Source organism: Patella vulgata, chromosome 9 (assembly GCF_932274485.2).
Source record: "Patella vulgata chromosome 9, xgPatVulg1.2, whole genome shotgun sequence".
Lineage (NCBI taxonomy): Eukaryota > Metazoa > Mollusca > Gastropoda > Patellidae > Patella > Patella vulgata.
The window spans coordinates 43,602,042-43,629,479 of record NC_065887.2 but is presented as its reverse complement, the minus strand read 5'-3'; the positions used below and the strand labels follow the sequence as shown (position 1 = coordinate 43,629,479).

General features: G+C 36.2%; 1 protein-coding gene across 1 annotated transcript in view; it reads left to right on the top strand.

Annotated features, from left to right (window-relative positions):
* Positions 1-23,968, top strand: part of LOC126807756 (uncharacterized) — a 77,874-nt gene extending 53,906 nt beyond the window's left edge. The window contains exons 3-10 of the mRNA XM_056103305.1: positions 7-153; positions 6,213-6,243; positions 6,927-7,110; positions 9,572-9,626; positions 13,527-15,126; positions 16,123-16,167; positions 17,379-17,399; positions 23,952-23,968. Of these exons, the coding sequence (XP_055959280.1) occupies positions 7-153; positions 6,213-6,243; positions 6,927-7,110; positions 9,572-9,626; positions 13,527-15,126; positions 16,123-16,167; positions 17,379-17,399; positions 23,952-23,968 (2,100 nt within the window). The remainder of the gene's footprint in view (positions 1-6; positions 154-6,212; positions 6,244-6,926; positions 7,111-9,571; positions 9,627-13,526; positions 15,127-16,122; positions 16,168-17,378; positions 17,400-23,951) is intronic.
* Positions 23,969-27,438: the final 3,470 nt, after the last annotated feature.

The window sequence follows — 27,438 nt, the reverse complement described above, 5'->3', positions numbered from 1 at the left end:
TTGTAGAGAGAAGAGGATCTGGGTATAAATCCGTTTTTGACGTGGACCGGACCCCATACCATAACTATACCACGTATAAATAACGGATTCGGTTTTACATTACGTCATTTTATTGTCTACCCTCCGGAATCACCTCTAGATGAGCCCTTTCAAGTAAGTAAATTTATAATATCTTAAAACCCTCACAGTTGGACTCGTTAACTATTTATTAAAGGGCTCCAGTCTGTTGTTGTATGGGATGAAAATCCGAGGTCCCATGTATACATTGGTGTGAACCCTTAAGCATTGGAATTTGAAATAAGAGTAGGTCATAGAACGCTGTTCTGGCAAAATTGTTCTCATAGCACACTGTATGGTATATGCCCATCTTCATTAAACCCCATTTTATTTTACTTAAACATAAATTATGCAAGAGCTAAATCTACCTATTGCAGGTCTTTCTTTAAGCCTGAAATGTTTTCTAAATTTATATTAATAAGACATTTAGTAACTTATCCAGACCATAATCAACTCTCGATGGCATCAGATTTCTCCGATATTAAATAGATGAAATGAAATGGGGTTTAACGTCCTACTGTTCTGCTCCTTAACTGGACTAATGAAGACAGGGATATTAAATAGATTAGAACAATTCAGCCATATTTTGATTTAAGCTAAAAATGGAGGAGCGAGACTTAGCTTCGAACTACCAGTGCGGTGGTTGAAATTATTGCACACGTCTTGTCATACCTTCATTATCTATTTTCGAACTATTATAGCAAGAATGGTCAGCTCTTTATCTAAATCTTACATAATGTATCTTTAATATAAGATCCTGCAATAATCAATAACAAGTTTACCCTGGTAAAATAAGGCTACAGGTTTACCCAAGTAAAATAAGTTTTAAAACTTGAAGGCCAAACAAGCTGAGTAAAAATCCTGTGTTAGAAATGCAAGATGACTGTTTAGTTTGACCTGGAATTAAATGATTTTGTTGTTAATGAAACATTCTCAAATCATTCATTGATTTCCAATGGAATTGATCGGTATAGTGTGTTTCATAAATCATTACAAGATTACAGTACGTATATATATATATACCGGTAGTCGTTACTTACTGACGTCAATAACACTATATGACAGTTATTAGAGGACAGTGTATATAGTATTATAATGACGATAGTGACATGACGACAGTGACAGTATATATGTTAGTAAATACATGAGGGTGTAGAAAGGTCATAGTAGTACATATCTCTATCAGTATTTATTCAGTGTAACAGACCATTGATGGGAACTAATTATACATGTATTTACCGTCTTAAACCTTTAGGTATGTACCAGTTGTTGTACATTATTTGTCATATAATATGTTAGGGTTAGGGTTAGGTATGTACTTGTTGTATATTATTTGTCATGTTAGATAAACTAGAATACATACTTTAGAAGAACAGTTAACTAAAGTATTGTCTCAACCTTATCAAGTTATAATACTATTTTACATAAGTATGTGTTATAGTTTATTTGTCAAGTCTTAGATATTCAATATACATATCAAGATTAGATTTGCTTGAGATATTTACATAAATCTTTCTTGTATTGTGATATAAATTAAACATGTGTTACTTGAAATCAGATGGAATTTATTGAATGAAGATGAAATAAAACTCCTAGGAATTTTGAAGTAGGATTATCCAAGGGAATGAATGAATGAATGAAATGGGGTTTAACATGGTTTTCTGCACCAAATGAGTAAATGCCATACAATGTGGTACTATTAGAGAAATGGGTAAATGCTATACAATGTGGTGCTATGAGAGAATTGGGTAAATGCCATACAATGTGGTGCTATGAGAGATATGGGCAAATGCTATACAGTGTGGTGCTATTAGAGAAATTTTGCACGGACAGCAATAGGTTGTTTTAAGTTATTAGACACTAATCATTGATAGCAAGGGTTGATGGTTGTTCCCTTCCATGTCTGTCTTGTAGTCATTGATAGCAAGGGTTGATGGTTTCTCCCTCCACATGTCTGTCTTGTAATCATTGATAGCAAGGGTTGATCGTTTCTCCCTCCACATGTCTGTCTTGTAATCATTGATAGCAAGGGTTTATCGTTTCTCCCTCCACATGTCTGTCTTGTAATCATTGATAGCAAGGGTTGATGATTTCTCCCTCCACATGTCCGTCTTGTCATCTTCCTTATTTTTCTGTAGGCTGAGTTTGTCAGAAGTGTTTCAGGAAAAACAGAAATCTCATGGTTTAGGCACACCCAGTGAAACACATGCCATGCTGTGCTATGCCATACCATGCTGTGCCGTGCCGTGCTATGCCATACCATGCTGTGCCGTGCCGTGCCATGCTGTGCTATGCCATACCATGCTGTGCTATGCCATGCCGTGCTATGCCATACCATGCGGTACCATGCCATGCTGTGCTATGCCATACCATGCGGCGCCATGCCCTGCTATGCCATACAGTGCCGTGCCGTGCTATGCCATACCATGCGGTGCCATGCTGTGCTATGCCATACCATGCGGTGCTATGCCATGCCGTGCTATGCCGTACCATGTGGTGCCATGTCGTGCTATGCCGTACCATGCGGTGCCATGCAAAATGTGTCATGCGAAGAGTTCCAGTAACTGGGTCAAACTAACCATCATTTTAAGTAGGACCTACATAAAACTAAAGACAGTTTGACCTTTATAATCCTTGCCCATCCAGCTTTAAATTAATTATATTGGAAAGACATGAAATAATTTAAATCAATTTAACATAGTCTATGGTTATGTAGGGTTGGTCAAGTTAAGTACCGGTATGTTGTAGTGTAGTATATGTTTGGTGATGTGTAAATATGTAGATATAAAACAGACCTTCCTTTGTATATAGAAGTTATATACTGATTAATAGTATTATAGTAGACAATATACCCATAACTAGAGTTACATGTAAGTTACCATGGTTATCAATATTCAATTTTAAAATACAAGTTTAATTACTAAATGTGGTTTTAACAGTACATATATTAGCGTCTTAATCCCCAATTCTATCATGGGTTTTTTTTCCGAGGTGTAACCAACTGTAACTCAACATCATTTGTATTTTTCAACTATGATGTACAAGACCACTAAGATTTTTATACGCCCACATTTTCATGTGGTTAAAAACAAAGTCATGGATATCACAAAACCATCTTTATATATATAGCATCTAACGTTTCGTAAGTGTAAAAACTTACTTCTTCAGAGAATACAACTACCGTTACCCATGACTTTGTTTTTAACCACTTCTACCATTGGTGTCACCATATCAGGTTTATTATGAATTGGATCCCATCTCAGCTTATGTTATTCTGTGACACTTTCGTCTAGGCGTTTCTTCGACTTCACGTTGTGGGATCAATTATTTCTATCATCAATTAACTGACTCTGGAACACCGTTTATGTTGTTACTAAGTTTATATAATTAAATAAACAATACAGCAAACTACAAAGTTATGATAGTACTTTTCGAGTAATTAAATTATCCACGGTCTGAGTTTAATATCCTTTCTAACTCAGACCTAACGGCCTAAACGTGGCAAGAGTCACATACTTCTTGCTAGTTCTGTATAAGGTTAGCACTAGGATGATGGGTTCACGTAAGCCAAGGAGGGTATGTTCCCCTGAGCTCTGAATGATGGTCTTCCCTACTGTCTCATCGTGATATCTGAAGGTAAATCAAACCATATCTCTCCTATCAAGATATTATAATGCGTCATCTATTAGGGCGGGACAATTACCATTTTTGGGTAAGTGTTTCGTGTAGGCACCCCTTTACGTCAACACTATTCTAGTTCATTGTACTAATCCGTGCACGGGATAACAGGACTATAGTACCCTACTTCCAGAAATGGATACTGACATAACTGTCGGTGAGTTAGTCTAAGATAGTAATAGAATAATGCAAGCTACTTCATTACCCTAGTTTTCGTCACACATGTAGGTAACGAATTTCTATATTAAACAGAACACCTTTCTTAAAGCTAAAATAAACCTTATAGTATTACAACAAGCCCCTTTGCAATGCGTTAAATAAGCAATGTTGCTTAATTAATGCTTATTATGTCACATGCAGTAAATACAATACAATATCAATAATTAAAAGCTCTGAATATGTCCATTAAAATTTTAAGTCCTAATTCTAAAATATCATTATACCGTACTGATAAACATGCTACAATAATATAAGTTCACTGATTCACTGTCAATATAAATACTCGGTTATACATTCCAACACAATAAAAAAAAAACCCACTCTATAATTTCAAATCCTGTTCAGAATTGTTGTTCTGTAAATTTTGGTGATCCGTTAACACTTCTCTCATTTCCTCTTTAGAACCATATCTGCTTATATGCCGGAATTCCTCTGTCTGGTTCGGTGTTGCTGTGCGTTAAGATAAGGTACATTACTTCCCGTAATTGATCTGTGTACTTGCTTAATCAGGCCACTAATTATTCAATTACATTACCCTTAATTTATGACATTTATTGTCCCCCGCCTCCGTCCGTCACACTTTTTGGGACCCAATAACTCTCTTTCTAATTGAGGTAGAATGTTCAAACTTTGCCGCCCATTCGAATCCAAATTTAAAGTACCCATTTTACCATGGTATGTTTCCCCGCTTTTAACACATACTTTGAACTTATTATCTCCTGTTTACATTGTTAACAACACAACACGAAAAATCCAGAAACAGTTTAAACCATTGCATAATCTAAGCTAACTGCTATATTGTAAGGTGTACTGTTTGATTTTAAGCCATTTATTTAAAACCTAATACTGCGAATTTACAAAGGGCCGTTTGGGTTCCTTTCATTATTAGTGCATATCTGACCATAACCTCCTGGATTATGGCCTCTGATTGTACGCATAGTTAAATTTTTAGCTTGTGGGTCCGGGTTTAGTTTGTGGACCCAGGTTTACTGAAAATCAGACCGAAACAGACCCACATAATGGCCGCTCTATGTACGCAGATAGTGTAAAAGTATGTGATAATGCGATTGTGAACCCTCCAGAGGTCACAATTTTGATCCGGTTTTGATGAAACTTCGAAGATCTTGGTTCCGTTCGATATTCACGCACACATCCGACCTTAACTTCATGGATTTTGGCCCCTGATTGTACGAAAAAATCATGATTTTTTAGCTTGTGGACCCCTTGAAATCACAATTTTTATCACATTTTAAAAATCATTTAAATATATCATCAGTACACCTTGGTGATGGTTGAGTTCGCATTTCGTAAAAAAATGACTGAAACTGACCGACAAAATGGCAGCCCCTTGAACGCAGATGGTTTGAATTTCGGAAAAAATCGAAACGAAACTGTCGGATATAATGACCGCTCCTTGTTCGCAAATAGTGTAAAAGTATGTAATACGAAGGTTATGGACCCTCTAGATGTCACAATGTTTGTCCGATTTTGACAAAACTTAAAGTATCCCAAAGATCTCAGTCCCTTTCGATATTTGCACATTTTAGACCAATACTTCCTGGATTATGGCACCTGATTATACGGAAAGACATGTTTTGTTTTTTTCTAGCATGCTCTCTATCCATCTCTTTCAAAATGTGAGTGTATCTTGCATTTTAACAACTGGTTAGAGATTGGATGGTTGAGTCTAGTAAGTTGATGAAGTCAGTGTGTACTCAGGACCTTGGATATATTCAAAATGTTTTAGTGTTGTTGAAGATATAAGACAGGATCTCCTGTAACTGATGGTGACGATATATAAAACAAAGGACTGCTGTAACTATTGGTGTAACTGTCCCTGTGATTATATTGACAGAATTCCACACATATTTCAGGTCTCGAGGATCAAAGTTGATTGATGACAAATTGACTGAATATGTTGTATAATATTCTATTGTTAGTTTGATATTTAGAATAAATACCTGCCATAATACCGTGGTTGGTCATTATAGTAGTACCTGTTATCATACTATATTATTTTAATTACGGTGGTGGGTCAGTATAGTAGGGACCGGTGGTGGGTCAGTATAGTAGGGCCCGGTGGTGGGTCAGTATAGTAGGCTCCGTTATTTTAACTTATAACTTAAAGCCACTGATCCTCATTTGTATTTTTCAGAAAATATAAATTTTTTCCCGGATTATATATTCCATGCTAATTTATTTTCTATTCATGTCCTTGTAGATTTAATATTTTAATCTTTTTTATCTTTTTATTTCAGTTTTTTGAGGATGAAGAGAATAAATATGAAGGTAATTGAAGAATTTAAAGTATTTTTTGACATGTGTAATTTTATTGTATTTTCTCTTTGAGATCATCAAATGAAATGTGGTTTAATGTCATATATATGTGCACCAACCTGGCGTATACCATAGAGTGTGCTGTGAGGGACCCAACCTGACGTACACTATAGAGTGTGCTGTGAGGGACAACAGTATTTCTGTCTTCGCTTCATCAAATTCTTCATCGAATTTCAGTTGTTAAAGGTTGTTTCTGGTTCATGCCAACATGAACACAAGATGCCATTCCTTGCCAAGCTATTCGTCTTGCACCACTAACATGGGGAATCCTTGCTCGAATATTTTCATCCCAAACATTGCACACGCAACTATAGAAAAAAGAGTACTAATGAATTATTCTCAAAATGACTGAAATATTGTGTTGATGGAATGACAAACCCTATGCCATTGACGTAGTCTTTATGACCTGGTTTATATTCAGGACAATGGACTAATTTCAACTGTTGAGGGTATGTTTGGACGTACTACAGGATTGACATGGACAGCGTCTAGTCCTTCAGATGAAACGAAAAACAGAGCCTGTGTACATGATGGCTTGCATGTAAAAGAATTCTCATTAGCGCAGTCGGTGCAGAAGAAAAGTAGAACGTTAAACCCCATTTCATTTCAAATATATTTTACTTGTTTTTTTCAAGGCCTTAGAGATAGAAATTCAAAATGTGGTTTGGAGCCAATGGACACCATCTTCGTCAAAAATGTAAAAGAAGGAGGACCTGCTCAGTTAGCCGGGCTAAATACAGGCGATCGTATCGTGTCAGTCAACGGAGAAACAGTTAACGGCAAATCTTATTCTCAAGTTATCTCCCTTATACAGTCCAGGTTGGTCATATAATGAAGTTTTACAATTTGTAGTTTGGTTGAATAATCTGTTTGGGTTTTAAAATGGCTATATTTATATGTATATATACCTAATAAGCAAATGGTTATATAGTCTATTTGTTCTAGAAATATCAGGCACTACATGAACATTGTGCTGGACACAAAAACACAGAAAAAACACAAATCAGTTGCAAACCAAATGACAGGCACCAGGAGTATTGTACCAGACAAAGCCTGGATTTGGGAGTGGCATTGTCTGTGACTGGCAGTTTATTTCCAGACTTGGTTCTAGTTTTATCCATATGCTCATTAATTATAAACACGATCTCCTGAAATCAAAAATATCATGTGATAATTACAGACAAGAATGAAATGTACCATGTCATGCCAAAGCCAAAGTATTTGAAATTTACTGATTATTAATGTGATATTATTCAGTGATGTATAGATATAAATATGGCCATTTGAATTAGTAGCTTTCATTAATGCAGAGTGCCGTTTCAGCTAAATTTAAACTTTTTGCAATTTTTTTTATTTTATTTTCAATTTTTAGCCGTTCTTCCAACCTTATATAGTAATTTTATAAAAGTCCCAGCCCCAAATTCTAAAAAAATTGAGTAAAAAAGAAATTATGATTAATTATTACTCTGACTGGACGATATCATTATAAAGCTAGGCTAATATTTAATTATTAGATTTATTTCACGGTTATTTACATTTGTTATACTTGTATAACTCATGCCCATGTGATAATACATAGTTGAAAGGATTTTATGAGAAAATTTAACATGTTATATCATGGACCTTATAATACAAGGTCAATTTATTATAAGGTCCATGGTTATATGTTTCTTTATCCATAGACAAAAAGGGAGCCTTTTAAAAATAATAATCTATTATTAGGCTACCAATCTGAGGAGGCTTCCAAAATAACATTTGTTTACAGTAATTATTGGTTGGCTTTGTTTTAATTTGTTACATGAACATCTAATTGAATTGGTTTGTGTGTTTTAAGTTTTTGTTTTGTTTTGTTTTGTTTTGTTTTGCTACTGTCCAGTGTTGTTATTCACAAAAACTTAAACCAAAATATTTTTAGAATGCTGGCTTTGTATTGGCTTAGAGCTAAAGTTTGTACAAAGATTTCAACTTATACACTGTGCAAAACACTTAATCGTTAAAGCTACGTTCCCAGAAAAGTATTTATCGGGTGGTTATTTCCAATAAAAGTATGACAATTTTGGTATATATGGAAAGTAGAAATATCCAATCTTACTAAGAAAATACCGGATTCCCCGAAAAACACTCATGGAGCGCATACAGGACAAAAATGTAAGGGTTTCCCTAATGGACAGCCCGACGATTAGGAGTGTCTGCATGCGTGACGTCGAAGGTTGCACGCGGAGATTGAGCGCTTGATGTACATTTTGATAAACTTTATGAAGAATTAAACGTACAACACTTTCTGAGATAAAAATCACGGAAAAAGGCGCGGGCAGTGGATAATCCGAAAATTTAATTAGGCTTCGATATTTGTAATAAATAGTCAGCGATTAAAGACAACATAGTCTTGTGTGTGCAATGAATTCTCCTCCGAGTTCGCTTGCGTTGCTAGGTACTGAGAGAGGTAAGTAACGTAACACAAACATGACCTCTTTTGATCGATTTTTTATAGCCAGGGTATTTCCCGACAATTGCAATGTTTTGAGAAGGATTTGAAGCAAAATTATGATAAATTAATTAGTTTGAATATGTTTTTAGTCCAAATATATCATCAAGTCACCCAGTTTGTACCCGGGAATGTATCTTTAAAATATATATTAGTTTAAATTTTCATGAATAAGATCCACCCAATTGCTAAACGTAATAAAACTGATGCAACCAAATTTTAGTCCTGTCAGATACTCCAGAGCCTCGCAATAATTTAATGTACATGTACTTAAAAGTTTACAAATTTTTAATCTATTTCCTTTTGGGTCATTGAGTAGCAGCAGTATTATTGTTTACGTTTTGAATTATTTCCTGCTTGGAGTGGAGAAAAGAAATTCAAAGTCTATAATAGTGGTCTAAATTATATAAAAAATTGAATCCTTCCTTTTAAAGATACATTATGGAAGATAAGATAAAAAGCTGGCACTTCTCACCTATAATAGTTTAAAACTAGATAATGTAGGATCTGTATGGTTAATATGTGAAATGCACAAGATATACTGAATAATTTGATGCCTACTTTCAATTTATACTTGGTTGTGTGTAGATGTTCGACTTAACAGCTAAATAAAGAAACATTCTGGAAAAATTACAAGACAATATGACTGCGAGAAGTCGATGGCGTGAACTGGGTTCAATTAGAAACTTACAAATCTTTAAGTTTACATGAAAGTATGAGTGAGTTGTAGTGTTTTGTTTTTGTGTTAAATTGTGTGTTTTTTTGTATTGGTGTGAAACTAATTATATTTTACAGTGATAATATATTAAAGTTATCAGTGGTACCGAGAGATGAAGATATACTGCAGATGGTACGTAACCTCCTTTCATATACAACAAATCTCTTAGCTTTACAGGCAGTTATCATTACTCCATTAAGCCTTGTTTGTAATTTACGCTCTTTGTAAATTATTATAAATAAATATCAAAAGTTTTCCATTACTACTAATAGCCACTGATCATCATTCAAGGGATTTACAAACTATAATATTCTCGTTAAATCTCTAGAAGGAATATAAGTCCATTCAATATTTACAAAGATTTCACATCCTCATAAACAAGCCTGTAAAATCTTTTCATCCGATTAACTTCAAGCTGTGATCTTTAATTTTTGTTTTCTTTAATAATATATAAATAATTACAATTTAACCTGGATATAGCCATGAAATACGTGATATTGTCCGAATAATGCTACATGTAATAACAATTGACAGCTTAAAGAATATGTATATTCATTGATTAGTTTTCAAATCAATTATATCAGTATATGCTTATGTCCTACTCGAAATATAATATTGCAAGAAACCTTCTATATGATGTACACTTGTGTAATCAAAAATTTATTGTCATATTTTGTCAGTTTTCTATACTATAAGACAACAGATATGAGACAGTTTTGACATGTGCATAAAAAACCAGGTTTGAATCAGTGTATATATTTAGACCTGAGAGGTGAAGAAAGGACAAAGTTGTACCAGTTGTTTGAAGGTTACATGTGTTCTGATTAAAACAGTTGTTGATCTCTGTTTGTCATGTACACATTTAACAGTGATAACATTACTAATGTTTTTATCTTTATAAATTTTGAAGATACACTTGTTGAAAATCATGAGTAAATTCATGACTAATGCAAGATGATGTTTGAACATAGACTTGATCAAAAGTCAAAATCCTCAACAATTTGAAATCGGTTGAGGGTATAGGTACCATTGGTGAGAAAAAGAATATATACAAGGCCTGGCTGAAAAGGATATATACTATTCAAAAAAAGTAGGGGATATTTGATTTTGGGGGCATAATACTAAAATATGCAAATGACTACGAAAAAAGTCACTATAGAACCTAACAGAAGAAACATTTCCAGTTACATGTGACGCCCAAACGCACCAATAGCTACCGCATGGAATGCAGGTGATGCTTGGGATCATCATGGGGGTCCAACCCAAGATTTGCACGACTCTGACTTTGAATGTTACAGTCATTGTGGCATTGAATTCCAGGGTGGAAACATCAGTTTAATTGTTTTAGTGACCAGAAAACAAATTTTGATATGCGTCGGCTTACCCAAAATGAAAGGTTACGTGCCCTTGGCATGCTACAGATCGGCACAACATAGGCGGTTGTGGCGCGGACGATGAATGTTTCTCAGTCTGTCATAAGCAGGCTATGGTCCAGATACCGTGATACACAATCTGTACAGGACAGACCACGCTCAGGTCGACCAAGGGCGACAACTCAAGCCCAGGATCGATTTATCCGTACCTTGGCCTTGAGAAATCGTGTCATCACAGCAAATCAGATCAGCGCTCGTCTTCAAACAGACACTGGTGTGAGAGTGAGTGGCCAGACGATTCGGAATCGACTGCATAGGGGTCACCTTCGCGCCCGACGTCCTCGCGTGATCCCTTGTTTGAGAGATCATCACATTCAGGCAAGACGTCGTTGGTGTAGGGATCGTCAACACTGGGATAATCGACGCTGGAGCAATGTGATGTTTTCAGATGAGTCAAGGTTCACTGTTGATTTTTTGGACAGACGTAGGAGGGTGTGGCGTCGTCGAAACGAGCGCTTCCAAGACGTTAACGTCATCAGACATGATCGATTTGGGGGTGGTTCTGTTATGGTGTGGGGAGGCATCACTGTTGCTGGAAGAACGGCTTTACATGTTGTTGCAGGGCGTGTTACAGGCCAGTACTACCGGGACAACATCTTGGCAGTCCATGTTGTGCCGTTCGCACGACGTCATGGCCGCCGTTTCATCTTCCAGGATGACAACGCAAGATGTCACAGGGCCAGGATCGTTACAGGTTACCTCCAACAACAGAACATCACCACATTACTTTGGCCAGCACTGAGTCCCGACCTCTCCCCCATCGAGCATGTCTGGGGCATGCTTGGACAGAGGTTACGTCAACGTCAACAACGTCCTGCCAATGTCCAAGAACTTGCTGCTGCGTTGCAACAGGAATGGGACAATCTGGACCAAAATGACCTTAGACGTCTCATTAGGAGTATGCCACGTCGGATCAATGCTTGTTTGGCAAACAGAGGAGGATTTACCCGTTACTGACTTGGTTGTGATGCTGTGGTAACTTTGCTGTTTGACCCCGGGTATCATTTTACCCTTATAATGGTCAGTCTGTGCCTTACTTAGTCTAACGATCATTTGGAATAAATCGATGAATGTGAACTTCATTTCATTTTGTCATTTGTTTCTTCGTCAGTTTCATTAGGTGACTTTAATAACACTTAAAAATCAAATATCCCCTACTTTTTTTGAATAGTATATATGAGGCCTGGATGAAAAGTTCTAAGCCTGAAAAGGATAGATCAATTGGCGGGTTGAAACAAATTTTGCCACCAACAAGTACAATCATTGAATGAATCATAAGAACTGCAACTGTAGTGTTATTATTATCTTGTGAACCTACCCATTGAAATCATCAGAAATGGAGCAAACTGCCTATAGGGCAGCGACCAAGTACCTGCAACAGAAAGGACTTTTTTACCCAACACAGATGATGCCCCTTCTTTTTCCTTATATTAGTAAAGAAGTGTGCTGCGGAATTTAAACGTGGCAGAGAGAGCCCTGACGATGACCCTTGTCCTGGAAGGCCATCAACGGCAACCATTCAAGAAAACATTACCCGGGTGTATGACATGGTGATGGTTGATCGATGATTGACCACTCGACATATTGCCAGTGCTGTGAGCATCTCTCATGAGAGGGTTGAACACATTATCACCAACAAGTTAGGAATGGCAAAAGTTCTGCAAGATGGGTGCCAAAACTCTTGACTGCGGATCAGAAACGTGTCAGATTCCTGACGTCCCATCAGACTAACCAGCCGGTCATCATTTTCCTAGTAATGATGACGTCATATCCAGCTGTGAACGGCTTTTTTTTAGGATGGCTGTAGAGAATTTCTTCCTGACCGGCATCAAGGCCTTGCAACATCGTTGTCCAAAGTCGGTACTCTGTACACATCAAATGTGACTATGTAGAAAAATAAATGGAAACTATCGACTTTGTACAGGTCTTTCACAGATAGGCTTAGAACTTTTCAGCCAGCCCTAGTAGAAATATTTTTTTAAAACAATTATTACAAGATTTATAGGCTAAACTACTAGAAATAGGAAAAACTAGCACCAGTTAAATTAGCACCAGCTAAATCAATTGTGACATGACATTATGTAAAGTTATTTAAAGTCATTAGTGGCTTTAAGTCTTTTTGTATCAGCGATTCTTCACAAGTGTAGTTTAAAATCTGGACTTTTTATCAGCTTTTATTAATGTTGACCTGTACATATATATTAAACCTGTAGAGTATATTACTGATTATAGTGATATAGATAACTTACAGGTGAGATCTAGACTTATATACACACATATTTACCTAAATACAACTTATATTGGTGGATGTGTATTTAAATTGATGATGTTTTGCGATGTTGTTTATTGGCCAGGTATTTTATGTCTGTAATGGTCATTTGAGGTATTTTGAATTCATTGTAAACTACAAGATGAATCTGTATTACTCCAAAAAGGGTTCAATTCCTGTCAGTATTTACAAGGATATCTAGCATTATCTAGCATTGATATTTTGATATTGTTTTCTTAATTAATGTTAAATAATCAATCTGAGTACATGTTAGTGGGGTTAAACTTTTACTTCACCAATATACACTATATTTTTTGTTGTATTTTTCAGGCATACCAAGGTTCACTTGGTTTAGAAGTTGAAACACATCATAAAACTTCCAACCAGACATCGCCTTACAGAACGCAATCAATAGATGAAAATAGTGCCCCAGCAGATAAAAACCTTCCGCCCAAACGTCGTGATACACCCTACAAATTTGAATCAACATACGACTTCAATCCTCGAAGCGGTCAGAATTGGAAGAATTTTTATGCTTCAGACTCTCGTGTTCATCGACAACCATTACGAAATGATGACAGTGACAACAAAGGAATGTCGTATCGTGATCGTAAATTAGATCGTCCAGTATCGGAAGACACTGGTGGAAAAATGGCTTCAATATCGTGTAACTTGCCGTCTAAGAATACATATTCTTACGGGTTGATTATTCCGCCAAAAGATGATTCTAAATCAAATAGCGTTGATAATTTAACCCACACCTCCTCTGTGCAGTATTCACGCGAAAACTCAAAAGATAGCGTTGGTCGTCCTCGACGACTTGGTTACGAAAATCGTCAACAATCATGTGACACTGATTCTCAAACGGAAAATAAAGGAACTAGCCGACACAGTTATACGGAACCCACATCATTTATTATTTCACGTTCCAAAACAACGTCTGCTTTATCAAATACGTCCAATAGACAAGTTCAGGCTCCGTGTTCTATGCAGTGGAATGCATCGAATAGAAGTGGTGATAGTAACGGGGAGTCAGTCGGAAATAGACATTTTGTACCGGTTGTTTCCGAATCTCACCTCGGGAAAGGAAATCAATTTTCCACAAGTGTAGATAGTATAGATTTAAGGACTGGCCGTTACATTCAGGAGCGACAATGGCAGCCTAATAAAGTATCTAATCGTGAAAGAGAACGTGAACGTGATTCAGGTAGCTCAGGACGAACATTTGTTGTACGGATACCGGTCAGTGATAGACAACATGTCGTCACTAGTGACAGTCAAAATATATCCCGATCTGGTACGACATTCGCTCTCACACGATCTCCCGTTACTCAGATTGAAATACATAAGGGTCCGTCACGACCAATCGTTTCACACCGTAAACAGCAGTTTGAAGAGGGGAAAAATGAAAATATTCCTCCGCATGGAGTTAATTTAAATAAAAGGTATCGAACAGAACTTGAGAAACTTTCTTCGTTAAAAAAGTTTTCAAGCGTAGCCAATAGAGCGGCTCATTTTGAAGGGAAGTCGGATGCCAGCGGCACAAACTCATCTGACGAAAATAGCTCTCCGCCACTTGGAACAAGATCACGGAAAAGTTCTGATCAGTATTGTCAACCAGAAATTACTCATAAAGCAGAGAGACCTAATACATTATCTAAGTATTCGGAGAGTGCCCCTATAAGGATTTATGTGTCTCCTGGTAGTTCTAGTGCACCGTCATCCCCAATTGTTGAAATTGTACCCCTATTTCCAGATCAGTCTTCAGGAAGGGAGTCGAATCAACGTCCAACTAGCTACCCCCAGAATGCTTCAGATGATCAGTATGAAGAGGGTTTTCATGCTAGAATTATACACGAGAACCTCCATAATAACCGTCCTGTCCGTAAAACATCATACCTCTCAGCTGTTAATGCACCTCGTGCCAGATGTAAGTAAAACAATTCTATATTATTGATACAATTTGCGTAGATTTGTGAGGGTCTGAACAAATTCCAAACACAACATAGAAATAAGATAGAAGTAAAACTTGACCAGTGTAAAACATTGACCAAAATGAAAGCTTACGAAGGCATCAACTTTTCAAGTATTGACCGTGCCTTTAGGATGCATCCTCTATAGACTGGGAGACCAGGGGGTTAACCTAGCTGAAAAGTCTACCAATTTTTTCCTTATGTTTTCAATGCATGTATATCTGGTATCATCAGAATGTAAGTCTGCCTTTTTCCGGTGGTGGGTGTGGTATTCCACGCCCAAAATGCCATGCACCCCAACTAGGCTAAATTAGCACAAAAGTGTACCACATGAAAATCGTACAGCAGTGTACTTTACATCTTTAGGTATTACAAAAACACTCTAACAGACATTTCTAGTGGTGGGTTACCACGACAGAGCTATGTAATTGTCAGACATTTGTAGTGGTAGAGTATCCCTGACAAGAGTTATCTAATTTCCAGTCCACAGCTAGGCTAGATTAGCTGAAATCTGTACCACCCAAAACAGCTTTGGAGTTGTTCAGTACCACCACAGGAATCATGAATGACCACTGCCAGACAGTTGGGGGGCATGGCATTTTGGGCGTGGAATACCACACCCACCACCAGAAACCCGGCAGACTTACATTCTGATGATACCAGATATACATACATTGATACCATATAGGAGAAAATTGGTACACTTTTCAGCTAGGTTAACCATTTTGTTGATCACCTGATAAAAAAATTAACAGTCACATGTTAAGTGTAATCGTTATCATTTTCTAGTCAACATAAATGCTCCCAATTCAGTTGGTCTCAATTGCCCTGATTTGATTTTATCAACTAGGTGAAATCAATTTCTCCCAGTTGAAAAGTTGACACAGGCCTGCTTAAGTCTTAATTCTGTTCAAGTGACGTTAATTTTGTGACAATTGTTTTTATTTTTACAGATCAAGAAGATGGATCCCCAGAAAGTCCTGGAGCTCTTAGTTCAGGTCAGTTATATCTTATTCTTAGTAAATCATCATTATAGTAACGGAGGAAAATAATTAGTTTCAGCAATTTGGCAAAAAAAAATGAACTCATGCAAGGCGTTAAGAAATGTTTTAAAGTTGCATTACATTATGTAAGATGGAGATAAAAAGCTGAACATTCTTGCTATAATAGTTTTAAAAAATAGATAATATATTAAAAATTTCAGTCAAATTACTTTATTCTGTGCAAAGTTATAAGTGTTTGAAATCTGAACAAAATGTAGCATAGATTATCGTAGCAATGGTACTTGACAATCAAGACTCAAGTCTCAATTATTTATTTTATCTGCTTTAAATCAGATGGCATCTGATGGCATGGAGAGTTAATTATGGGCTTTTCATGATAATAAATATTTAAATAATAATTTAAGAATTAAGATTTAGCTGTGACATAACAATTAAAAATACATTATGGGCGATTAGATAAAGAGCTGGCAGTTCTCACTATAATAGTTAAAAACTAGATAATGTAAAGGGAATTTGCTGAAAATTTCAATTGATCCACTCTGAACCAAGAATTTAGCGATTGAATTTTGTTCCTACCCTCGATCATTATTACTAAAGTCGGTACGATAAAATACATAATCTCGATTATCCGTTATCCATCAGCAGATCGGATCCTAATCCAGTAAATATCGCAGGCTAGCGATGCCATCTAGAGTTGATTATGGTCTGGATAGGTTAATTAATGTCTAATTAATAATTTAGATAATATTTCAGGCCTAAAGAAAGACCTGCAATAGGCAGATTTAGCTCTTGCATAATGTATGTTTAACATAATACATCTTTAACTTTTTGTAAAGCTTCTAGATACAATTCTGTGTTTTCACTTGGAATAGTTTTGATGGATACATCCTTCATGGTGACTTTAATCGGATAGTTAATTTTGTTTTTACTGTTGATATTGTTAGTTTATTTGTGATTTGTGATCAACTTACAAGTTGAAGTATTTCAACCAGGAAATAATCCACTGAAACTAATTCTCAAGTACGTCTCTGCTCCAAACATTTGTCTGGCTTTAAAATCTAGAATATCTAAAGTTTTATTTAAGTGATATGGAATTTTGAATATTGATTGTTATCCTGCAATGAAACCATTCCATTGTTGTTAATATCTTGTATCTTTATCGTCCAGTGATGGAAGTGTTATACTATATGTTATTTATCTTGTAGTTTTATCGTCCAGTGATGAAAGTGTTATACTGTATTTTATTTATCTTGTAGTTTTATCGTCCAGTGATGGAAGTGTTGTTATATCCCGTGTGGACAGTATGCCATCACAAAGTGCCAGTTTCCCATCTTCATCTATGGATACCACCATTCTCAATGATCCCGTTAAAATCAGGAAAAAGAATGCAGGTTAGTCAACTGTTGTGTGAATAAATATGTTGATAATAAAGCAGGTTCGTTAACTGTTGTATACCTGTTAAAATGAACAATATTTTCATAACATTCATTTATTGGATTTGATTTTCCTGAATTTAGAAACTGGATGTGGCTAGTCAAATGACTTAATTCTATCAATCGGATGGGTTGGTTGAAAAGTGGTTTCGATTCCCCGCTTATAGTAGAGTCGCCTGTCCAGCCTCATGGATTATCTCCTGGTTCTCCGTTTCCTCCCACAGCTAAAGAACCAAATGCACAAGTGATTGATTGAAATAAAATTGAACCATGTCAGTCCCGAAATAATCTAGTTTGTGTTAAGTGGATGTTACCTATCTTCATACAGGTATTCGACAAAATGGACAAATTTAGCTTTGAAGTGGTAAAATACCTGTCAATTTATAGTAACCTACCAGATGTCATGCTATATAATTATTCTATGAACAGGCATTATGATTTTTAACAATATGAAACAATAAAGTAACTATTTCTTTCTTGAATAAGATAAGACTTATACCCAAACTTTGTAATTAATACACCTCAATTCTTTCGACCACTTATAATGAAACTCACTTTGGTACTACATACTTGGTTTTTTACTACGTTTCACCGATATAGATATTTTTCCTTCAATGTGGCATATAGCAGATCATGACTCATACTAGTATTCTACAACGTTTTGAGAAATATTGCTCCTTATTGTTTGTTAGTTTCATTTTTGAGTGAAGTCTGTATGACTACAGGCCAGGGACTGTACAGTGCAGTCGACGCTTACGGTTAGCCCCCAGATCCATTCACTTAAGTTGATATGTACGTTTGATTGTGATTTCTGCATATTGTGTCTCGTGTGTAAATTTATTTTGTGTAATTGTGTGTGGTGCAAGTGCCCTGCACTTACTATAAAAGTTATATATAACGTATATATTATATTTTCAGCATCTTCGGAAGAAGAAATGTTAAAATTACATCGTAGAACCTCGTATTTAATGGCTACAGCTAAAGATAGATCAAATTTAAATCAGAATCAATCTATAGAGAAAACATTTTTACCGTGTCCAACAGATGAAGATCAACAGTAAGTTATATTTCACAGGTTTATTTGTCCCAACATGTGCTAAAACAGTCGAACAATGTCAGCCATTTGTCCCAACATGTTTTAAAACAATCGAACAATATCAGCCATTTGTCCCAAGTTACTTCAGCGTCATTAAAAAGGTAAACGTGACAGGTTTATATTTTAAAAATAAAAACATCGTAACTGATTACCGCTTCGTTCATAATTCTCATGTTAAAGGGAGGTAACTATATTATTATTATTATTATTATAGCTTATTTATAGTGCGCCCTTTCATATAACATGTTCAGGGGCACTTTACAAAGTAACAATGTAATCATAAATAAACAACAAGATTATGGACATGTTAACGATTGTATACAGAGTCAGTTAAAAGCCTGATTAAATAAATATATAAAACATTAAAACCTCCCTCGTAATAATTGATTTTTGTCCGGCCTTAAATACTGGTGCCATACTTTGCAAGGGGATAATGTTTTGGGAATAAGATTGTCTATGTGAGTAAGGAACTGAGTTCGATACCCCCATTTTTTTTTTTTTTTTGTTTTTCAAACAATATTTTATTCAGAAATTGAAAGGGTTTGAGGAACAGGCCTAAGATGTTCCTTGTAAATGTTCCTTGAAATTGACCAGCTTGGTTTTCCTTTGTTTGTCACTGATTCAGCATGGCATATTTCCATCTTCATTAGCCCAGTTGCTGCAGAAAAGTAGGATAAATACTTCATTCAAATATAATGTTATGTGGACTAATAAGAAATGAAATGAAATGGGTTTAACATCCTACTGTTCTGCTCTGACTGGGCTAATCTTGCCCGGACAGTGGCGCTACCCTTGTATCAAATTACAACTGCCAAGGATTCTTTTATGTGCAGGCCAATGTGTACATGTCTGAGTGACTATACATTGTCCCTTGACAAGGGCAGACTAATAAGATGGTTGAACAATATCAGGCCACGAAATTGGCGTAACCAGAAAAATGGTTGCGGGTTTATGCTCTGCGTAACCATTTTCTTTGGTTAACCCAGATGACCATTGCGTGACCAATTGGTTACATAAAATGATTGCGCTGTTTTCATGTTTTATCCAGATTTAAATGGTGCTATTATTCATTTCCACTTGCAGTGAATGTATTTTTTAAAGGAATAACTTGACTAATTTATATTCTTTTATATTTAATATTATATTTTGAGGTTAAGTGTTTATGACTTTAATCCCACGGTGGTCCCATTTAAACAATAAAACATTAGAAAAAAATGTTCCACTTCACTGAATCCCTACATTTTAATAATTCTTTTATCAATCGGCTTTTTCAAACATCAAGTGGCTGATGTAAGTAAATAGCTACTCAGTTAAGTGCTCATGGTTCGATTGCAGAGGGGAATCGGTTCCAAAAATTACTAATGGGTTTTCGTTTTTATATCATATCTGACCTTAAAAAACCAGGAATGGTAGCTACCGCATTGTTTTCGGTCACTGAAGACTATGTGTACTTCATATTACACTTGTCACTTGCAATCATTCATCCAAGCACATAGCATGAGATAGCCTCACTCATAGGTAGCGACTGATTGACAAACAGTATTTATAAACCTTGGCACTCTATACACAAAGTCTCAAAAGGAAACAGAATAGTTTGATGTCATGAAATAATATTAAAATAGACAGGACAGTAGAATGGTTTACATTATCGGTCGAGCAATGCCGGGGAGGGGGTCAAAGTTGACGACATACATACGGGTCATTGGTACTACAGCATAGCTATAGTGAAAACCGAAAGGAACACGTGTAATGAATTCTTTGGAAATATAGCCGACATGTTAAATAGTCAAACTCATTTCTAATTTTGTGTTTAAAAATCCAAAGGTAAGCTTTCAAATATTTATGGCATAACTAATCATTTAAATCGAATTAGGGGTGAGGGGCATTTTTAAATCAACCTGCATTCAACTGGTCAATAGCCTACGTGGTGTCAAAATATGTGATCTGTCAAAGTACCGGTAAGACGGAGAAATGAAATGCCAAGAATGAATGAATGGATTTGTGCTATAATACAAATAATTTAGACCTGTGTCACAAGTCATCCTGTATAGAAATTGATCAAATGTGAATAAGTCTGTTAATGTAATTTGTTAACGTAACCGATATTTCAATTTGCTTAACCAATAAATCGGTCGCGTGTTTTTGAGCTGGCACAACTGCACGTAACCGATTGGTATCATTCGCGTGAAATTTCGTGGCCTGAATATGGTAGAAGTACGAATATTGAAAACCAAGTATTGTGTATAAATTAATTCTCTGGTATTTTCTTGTTTTCTAGAACACCACCTAACAGAAATCAGACCAATCTGAAAAAATTAAAGAATTTCTTTGGAGAAAAGGTAAAGACAATTTAGTTTATGATCAAATATTTATCAATTGTTTAGCTATCTTTATATTTTTTCTAGGGGTGATCTGTAATTTATATTCTGAATATTATTTGATTCTTTCTGGAAGTGACACCAGTTAAATGTCTGGAGGTGTGACACCAGTTTAATGTCTGTAGTCGTGACACCAGTTTAAAGTCTGGAGGGGACACCAGTTTAAAGTCTGAAGTCGTGACACCAGTTAAAGTCTGAAGTCGTGACACCAGTCTGAAGTTGTGACACCAGTTTAAAGTCTGGAGGTGACACCAGTTTAAAGTCTGAAGGTGTGACACCAGTTTAAAGTCTGGCGGTGGACACCAGTTAAAAGTCTGGCGGTGGACACCAGTTAAAAGTCTGGAGGTGACACCAGTTTAAAGTCTGGAGGTGACACCAGTTTAAAGTTTAGTTTCCTTTAAGATGGGATCTTGACCTGGCTGTCAGTTTTTGTGTCCAATCCAAAGGACTGGACACTTCTTCATGCAAGACCCTGTGTCCTACACTATTGACACTGGGAAAGAAGACTGTGAATTACAGAGGACCTTTTTATCCAACACTGGCATCAAACCCAGGAACTCTAGAATTTTACATGAGTAACAAACTGTCGGTCCTCACTTTGTTCAAAATCCTGGCAATCGCCCTATTTTGAAGTAGACATTTTTTCACCTTTTTTTATTATTATTTTTTTTCCTACTATTAAAGAAAGAGGAAGCGGAGGTTTGTACATGTATATATTATTGTTTGTTGTTTAGTCGTGTTCTGTTTGTTTTTAGCTTCTTGTTTGTATTAAATCTTCTTGTCTGTTCAATTGCTAATTAAACTGACACACTTTGTTCAAAACATCAAGGGAGGGAGGTAGGGGTGATGACATTGAAACATTTAAAATTCATAAACTTATTGGATTTGTGGAGGTGTGGGGTGGAAGAGGAAAGGATTGAGCAATTTAAATTCATAAACTTATTGGATTTAGGGAGAGGTTGGTGTGGGGTGGAAGGGGAAAGGATTGAGCGATTTAAAATTCATAAACTTATTAGATTTGGGGAGAGGTTGGTAGGGGAGTGGAAGCGGAAAGGATTATTGGTGAAGGGGTGAAGGTAAAATCCCTACTTTAATTAGCTTAATGAAACAATCCCTACTTTAGCTTAATTAATAAATTTATGTCTAAATGTTAATTGACAAGCAATCCATTAGTACTGTAAATCTGAGTTGATTTAGACCATTTTATGTTGTAATTACTAGTATGGCAGTAGTTATATCTCTTGTTTGGTATTTGGAATAAAACTAGTAATTTTTTTTAAACTGAGCGTAGAATTATAATTGAGGGGAGCAGTGATATTTTTTATTAATACATATTTCATTGTTTGTTTGTAGAGATCTATGATGGACTATCTCATCTTTCACAGTAGCATGACCTTGCAATATTTTCTTTATTTTATATCAGAGTTCGTTCAGTTGCACCAAATCTCAGCATCAATTCCTTTCTATTCTTCTCATTTCTCACCAGATCTTCTAGTCATCAAACAAAAATTTAGAAATTTGCCATATTTCCGTATATTTGTAAATGTTTATATATTTTTACTACAAAAAGAATAAGTTTCAAATTTTGTGACAAATAGATATTGTAATAATCTACGATTTGTTTCAATCTGATTGATTATTTATAAGAATTTAGATGAGTAGAGTAAAGAAGGTTTTATATAGATAATTAGTTTGTTATTATATATGACTAATTGTAATATTTACAGACTCCAAGTATACTAGAAGCAACAGAACCCCAACCTAACGCACCTGAAAGTCCACTACCCCATGTGACAAAGGAGGGGTCATTATTGTGTAAAACTGCAGTAACAGATGGCAAGGTAAATTATTTATGATTCTACTCGCATATAGACAATCAAACAATCATGATGACAGAGAAAGGTAGTTACTATGGGAGATATAGTCTGAAGTTGTGTAAAACATCAATAGTTGCTATGGGAGATATAGTATGGAGTTGTGTAATTAATGAAATATACCTGTTTGACTATATGTAACTATATATTTTATTACAGAAATCTAGTGATAGATCTTGGAGACCATTATGGGTTGTCTTACGTGGTCACGCCCTATATTTATGTAAAGATAAAAAAGAAGGATTGGTAGGTATATATTTATAGTTGACAGACAGCTAGGCTTTTGTGACATGTTTATTTTTAAAGAGCAATGAAGTTCAGATTTGCTTTGGGGTTCTTCAGATTACACAGCCAATTATGATACACACTAGAATAACCAAATATTTGTGAGTTTGTTTTCATTTCAAGCTAAGCCTGTACGACGTGCTGCAGGCCTGTACAATGAGCTGCTGGCCTGTCTGTAAGACGTGCTGCAGGCCTGTACTACAAGCTGCAGGTCTGTAAGACGTGCTGCAGGCCTGTACTACAAGCTGCAGGTCTGTACTACGAACTGCAGGCCTGTATGACGAGCTGCAGGCCTGTACGACAAAATGCAGGTCTGTACTACGAACTGCAGGCCTGTACTACAAGCTGCAGGTCTGTACTACGAACTGCAGGCCTGTATGACAAGCTGCAGGCCTGTACGACAAAATGCAGGTCTGTACTACTAGCTGCAGGCCTGTAAGACGTGCTGCAGGCCTGTACTACAAGCTGCAGGTCTGTACTACTAGCTGCAGGCCTGTACTACTAGCTGCAGGCCTGTATGACGAGCTGGGGTATTACAATGCAGTGAAGCACCATCAAAACCTACATGCATTTACATGATTAAATAGTAAATGTGTTATTATTTACACTATCTATGTGGTCCTCGGTTTTCTCCTGTTTTTCCAATATAGGTTTTCTCTTTCTGCATCACTTTTACAATTTTGATTCTCATACTAATCATTCTCTTTTTCAGCATACACCGAACTTTGAAGATCAACCTATCTCCATTAAGTCATGCTTGATTGATATCGCTCACGATTATGCCAAGAAGAAACGTAACGTGTTTCGACTGTCAACGTTTAATGGATCGGAATATTTATTTCAAACAGTGGATCGTGGTACTCTCATGTCTTGGATCCAAGCTATTAAAACTAACAATGATCCAGATTGTGATGTAAGTCTGCTAATATATCTTGTCTGTTATCATCAAATGTTTATAATCTGTTACACGATAGCCATCTGATATCAACTGATCAATTTGTATGGGATTAACGTACAACTGCACTGAACAGGCTAATAAAGATGGATATATACAATGCCGTCTGCTGTGAGCCAAATTTTGCCTACCAATTTCGATGTCCAAATGTAATACACAGGACCTCACAGTGTTGTTGTTTTTTTTGTCCCAACCGACTGACAAGCCCTTTGTCCTATTTGCTGATTAGGGGATACCACCAAGCCCTCCGTCCTATACCGCTTATTATTGTATACCGCCAAGCCCTTCGTCCTATACCGCTGATTAGGGGATACCACCAAGCCCTCCGTCCTATACCGCTTACGAGGGGATACCACCAAGCCCTCAGTCCTATACCGCTGATGAGGGAATACCTCCATCCTATACTGCTGATTAGGGGATACCGCCAAGCCCTCCGTCCTATACCGCTGATGAGGTGATACCACTAAGCCCTTTGTCCTATACCGCTGATTAGAGGATACCACTAAGCCCTCCGTCCTATACCGCTGATCAGAGGATACCGCCAATCCTCCAGCCTATACCGCTGATTAGGGGATACCACCAAGCCCTCCATTCTATACCGCTGATGAGGTGATACCACCAAGCCCTCCATCCTATACCGCTGATGAGGTGATACCACTAAGCCCTCTGTCCTATACTGCTGAGTAGGGGATACCACCAAGACCTTTGTCCTATACCGCTGATTAAGGGATACTGCATGGCACATGTTCGTCTTTATTAGCCCAGTTGGTTCAGAAGAATAGAATGTTAAACCCTATTTCATTTCTTATCGAGTAGATTGTCTTTAGGACTGTACAATTAATAAATAAGTAGTTAAGACTTATTTTTCTTTTTTTTTCCCAGGAACAATCAGTTGCTAGCTCGGATTTAATTTCACGTAAAATAACTGCACATGAGCTTTCTCAAGTTCCAACTAAAAGTTCTCCTCAAGTGACACAGAAAGGTAAAAAACTATCTGGACTGAAGAAACTGACTGGATCACCGAGTGTAAGAAGAAAGAAAACTGGTGAAAAAGGTAGAAATTCTATTTCAATGTTAGGATTTCAGGTCAATATTTTCCCTACCATGAATCTTGTACAAAGTTCGTAATTGCACGGACATTTCGATGGATTTTGAGTCAGATTGTTAGCAGATATTGAAGTATTACAGTACAATTGCTGTAATACATTTAAATGCAATAGTAATTCAAAATCATAGATTGAAAGTCGGCTAATATTCAGTCGAAGCTGTCCATTTTCACGCTAAACCTGTATTCAGTGACAATGTAATTAGTAAGTTCTATTAGTTTCTGTTGGTGATTCATGGTGGTTTATTGAATAGAGACCAATCTGTCCGGGGTCTGATTCCATGGTAACAGGAGTTCACCCAGAATAAAGCAACAAGTCATTCAGATGGGCTGAAAACCATTTCAGTTCTAACTTGATGAAAACTGAGCAGAAATGTAGCTGTCTGGGCAAAACAGTTGCTGATTTTCATACTATAGTCGAACTATCTGTGTACGAATGACATCCGGGGGGTTGGATGGCTAAATGGTTAGCACGTGCGGCTGTACCATAAAGTCTGTCATTGAGTCAACTGGCGTGGTTTCGAATCCCCGGTTGTACGTGGCAAGGAGTAGGGTCGCCTGTCCAACCTCGTGGGTTTTCTCCAGGTCCTCCGGTTTCCTCCCACTGCTAAAGACCCCTACGCGCAAGCGAATTATTGAAATAAAATTAAACCATATGTTAGCCCCGAAATGACCTAGTTTGTGTCGAGTGGACGTTTAACCGAATTTCTCTCTCGCTCTACGAATGACATCCGAACGTCATCCAGGTTTGTTCAGACTGTAGTCGTGAACTTAGTCAACATCTGAAGGTCACCCAAGTTGGTTCAGAAAAGTAGAATGATAAACCCCATTTCATTTATTCATTGTTTCTGGTTTATTAATTAGTTGTGTTCTCATCTTATTTATTTACAGAGGAGAGCAAGTCGAAAAGTTGGAAGATGCCTAAGATGCCTAAAAGTTTTAAGAGAAGTCAAGAAAGTTCAAGCCAGATTGCAGTGGAAAATGAAGATTCAGGAAATAAAACTTTTGGTGTTTATCTGAAAGATTGTATACCTTCTCCACACAATGAGGTAAGATTATATACTCTTATCTAGACAATCTTTACCATGCCATTGATTGTAAATTTATTTTCTATATTTCAGAATCTGCCATTGATTGTAGAGTTATTTTTTATGTTTAAGTATCTGCCATTGATTGTCGAGTTATTTTCTATATTTCAGTATGTGCCATTGATTGTAGAGTTATGTGCTCGTATTGTAGAGGCACGCGGCCTGGAAGTTATTGGTGTTTATCGCGTACCCGGTAATTCTATTTCTGTCAATGCTATGCAGGAAGATCTTAATAAGGTAAATATAGAATTAATGATTTAAGTAGTGTATATTTTAAAGGATCAATCAATGAGTTAATTAGTGTATATACTTATATCATATGTTTTAAACAAACAGCTTGTGGACAAACAGTTCCTGGCAACTATTATTCAATGTTGATCAGTGTTAAATATTGATAGAGAATATTACAGGATATATATGTTATATATTACAGGGTATATGTTATATATTATATGTTATATATTTTATATATTACAGGGTATATGTTATATATTATATGTTATATATTACAGGATATATATTTTATATATTACAGGGTATATATGTTATATATTACAGGGTATATATGTTATATATTACAGGGTATATGTTATATATTATATGTTATATATTACAGGGTATAGAGAATATTAGTATAGATAATGAGAAATGGTTAGATGTAAATGTTATATCAAGTTTATTGAAAGCTTTCTTTCGTAAATTACCGGAGTCTTTAATCACAGATAGTAAGTAGATAATGTATAATGTTTGATTTTCCACACCTTCAGGTAGCATTCTGTAAACTATAATAATAACCATGTGTACATGGTAAGAAAAGATTGGTACTCTTTATAGTTTGTGTTGATGTATAAGTCAGATAGCAACCTGTTACCATGGTTGTTGTTCAAAATAAAACCTCCAGCCTCCATGGATAGGATTTTAATTTGCTATATACTACTAACAGGGGGCACATTCAATGTATATATTCTTTCTTAAATTTGTATATTCTAAATCATTATTTGAATGTTAATCAAATGTTTGATTCAATTTAAGTAGGTTTGGAATAGAACCC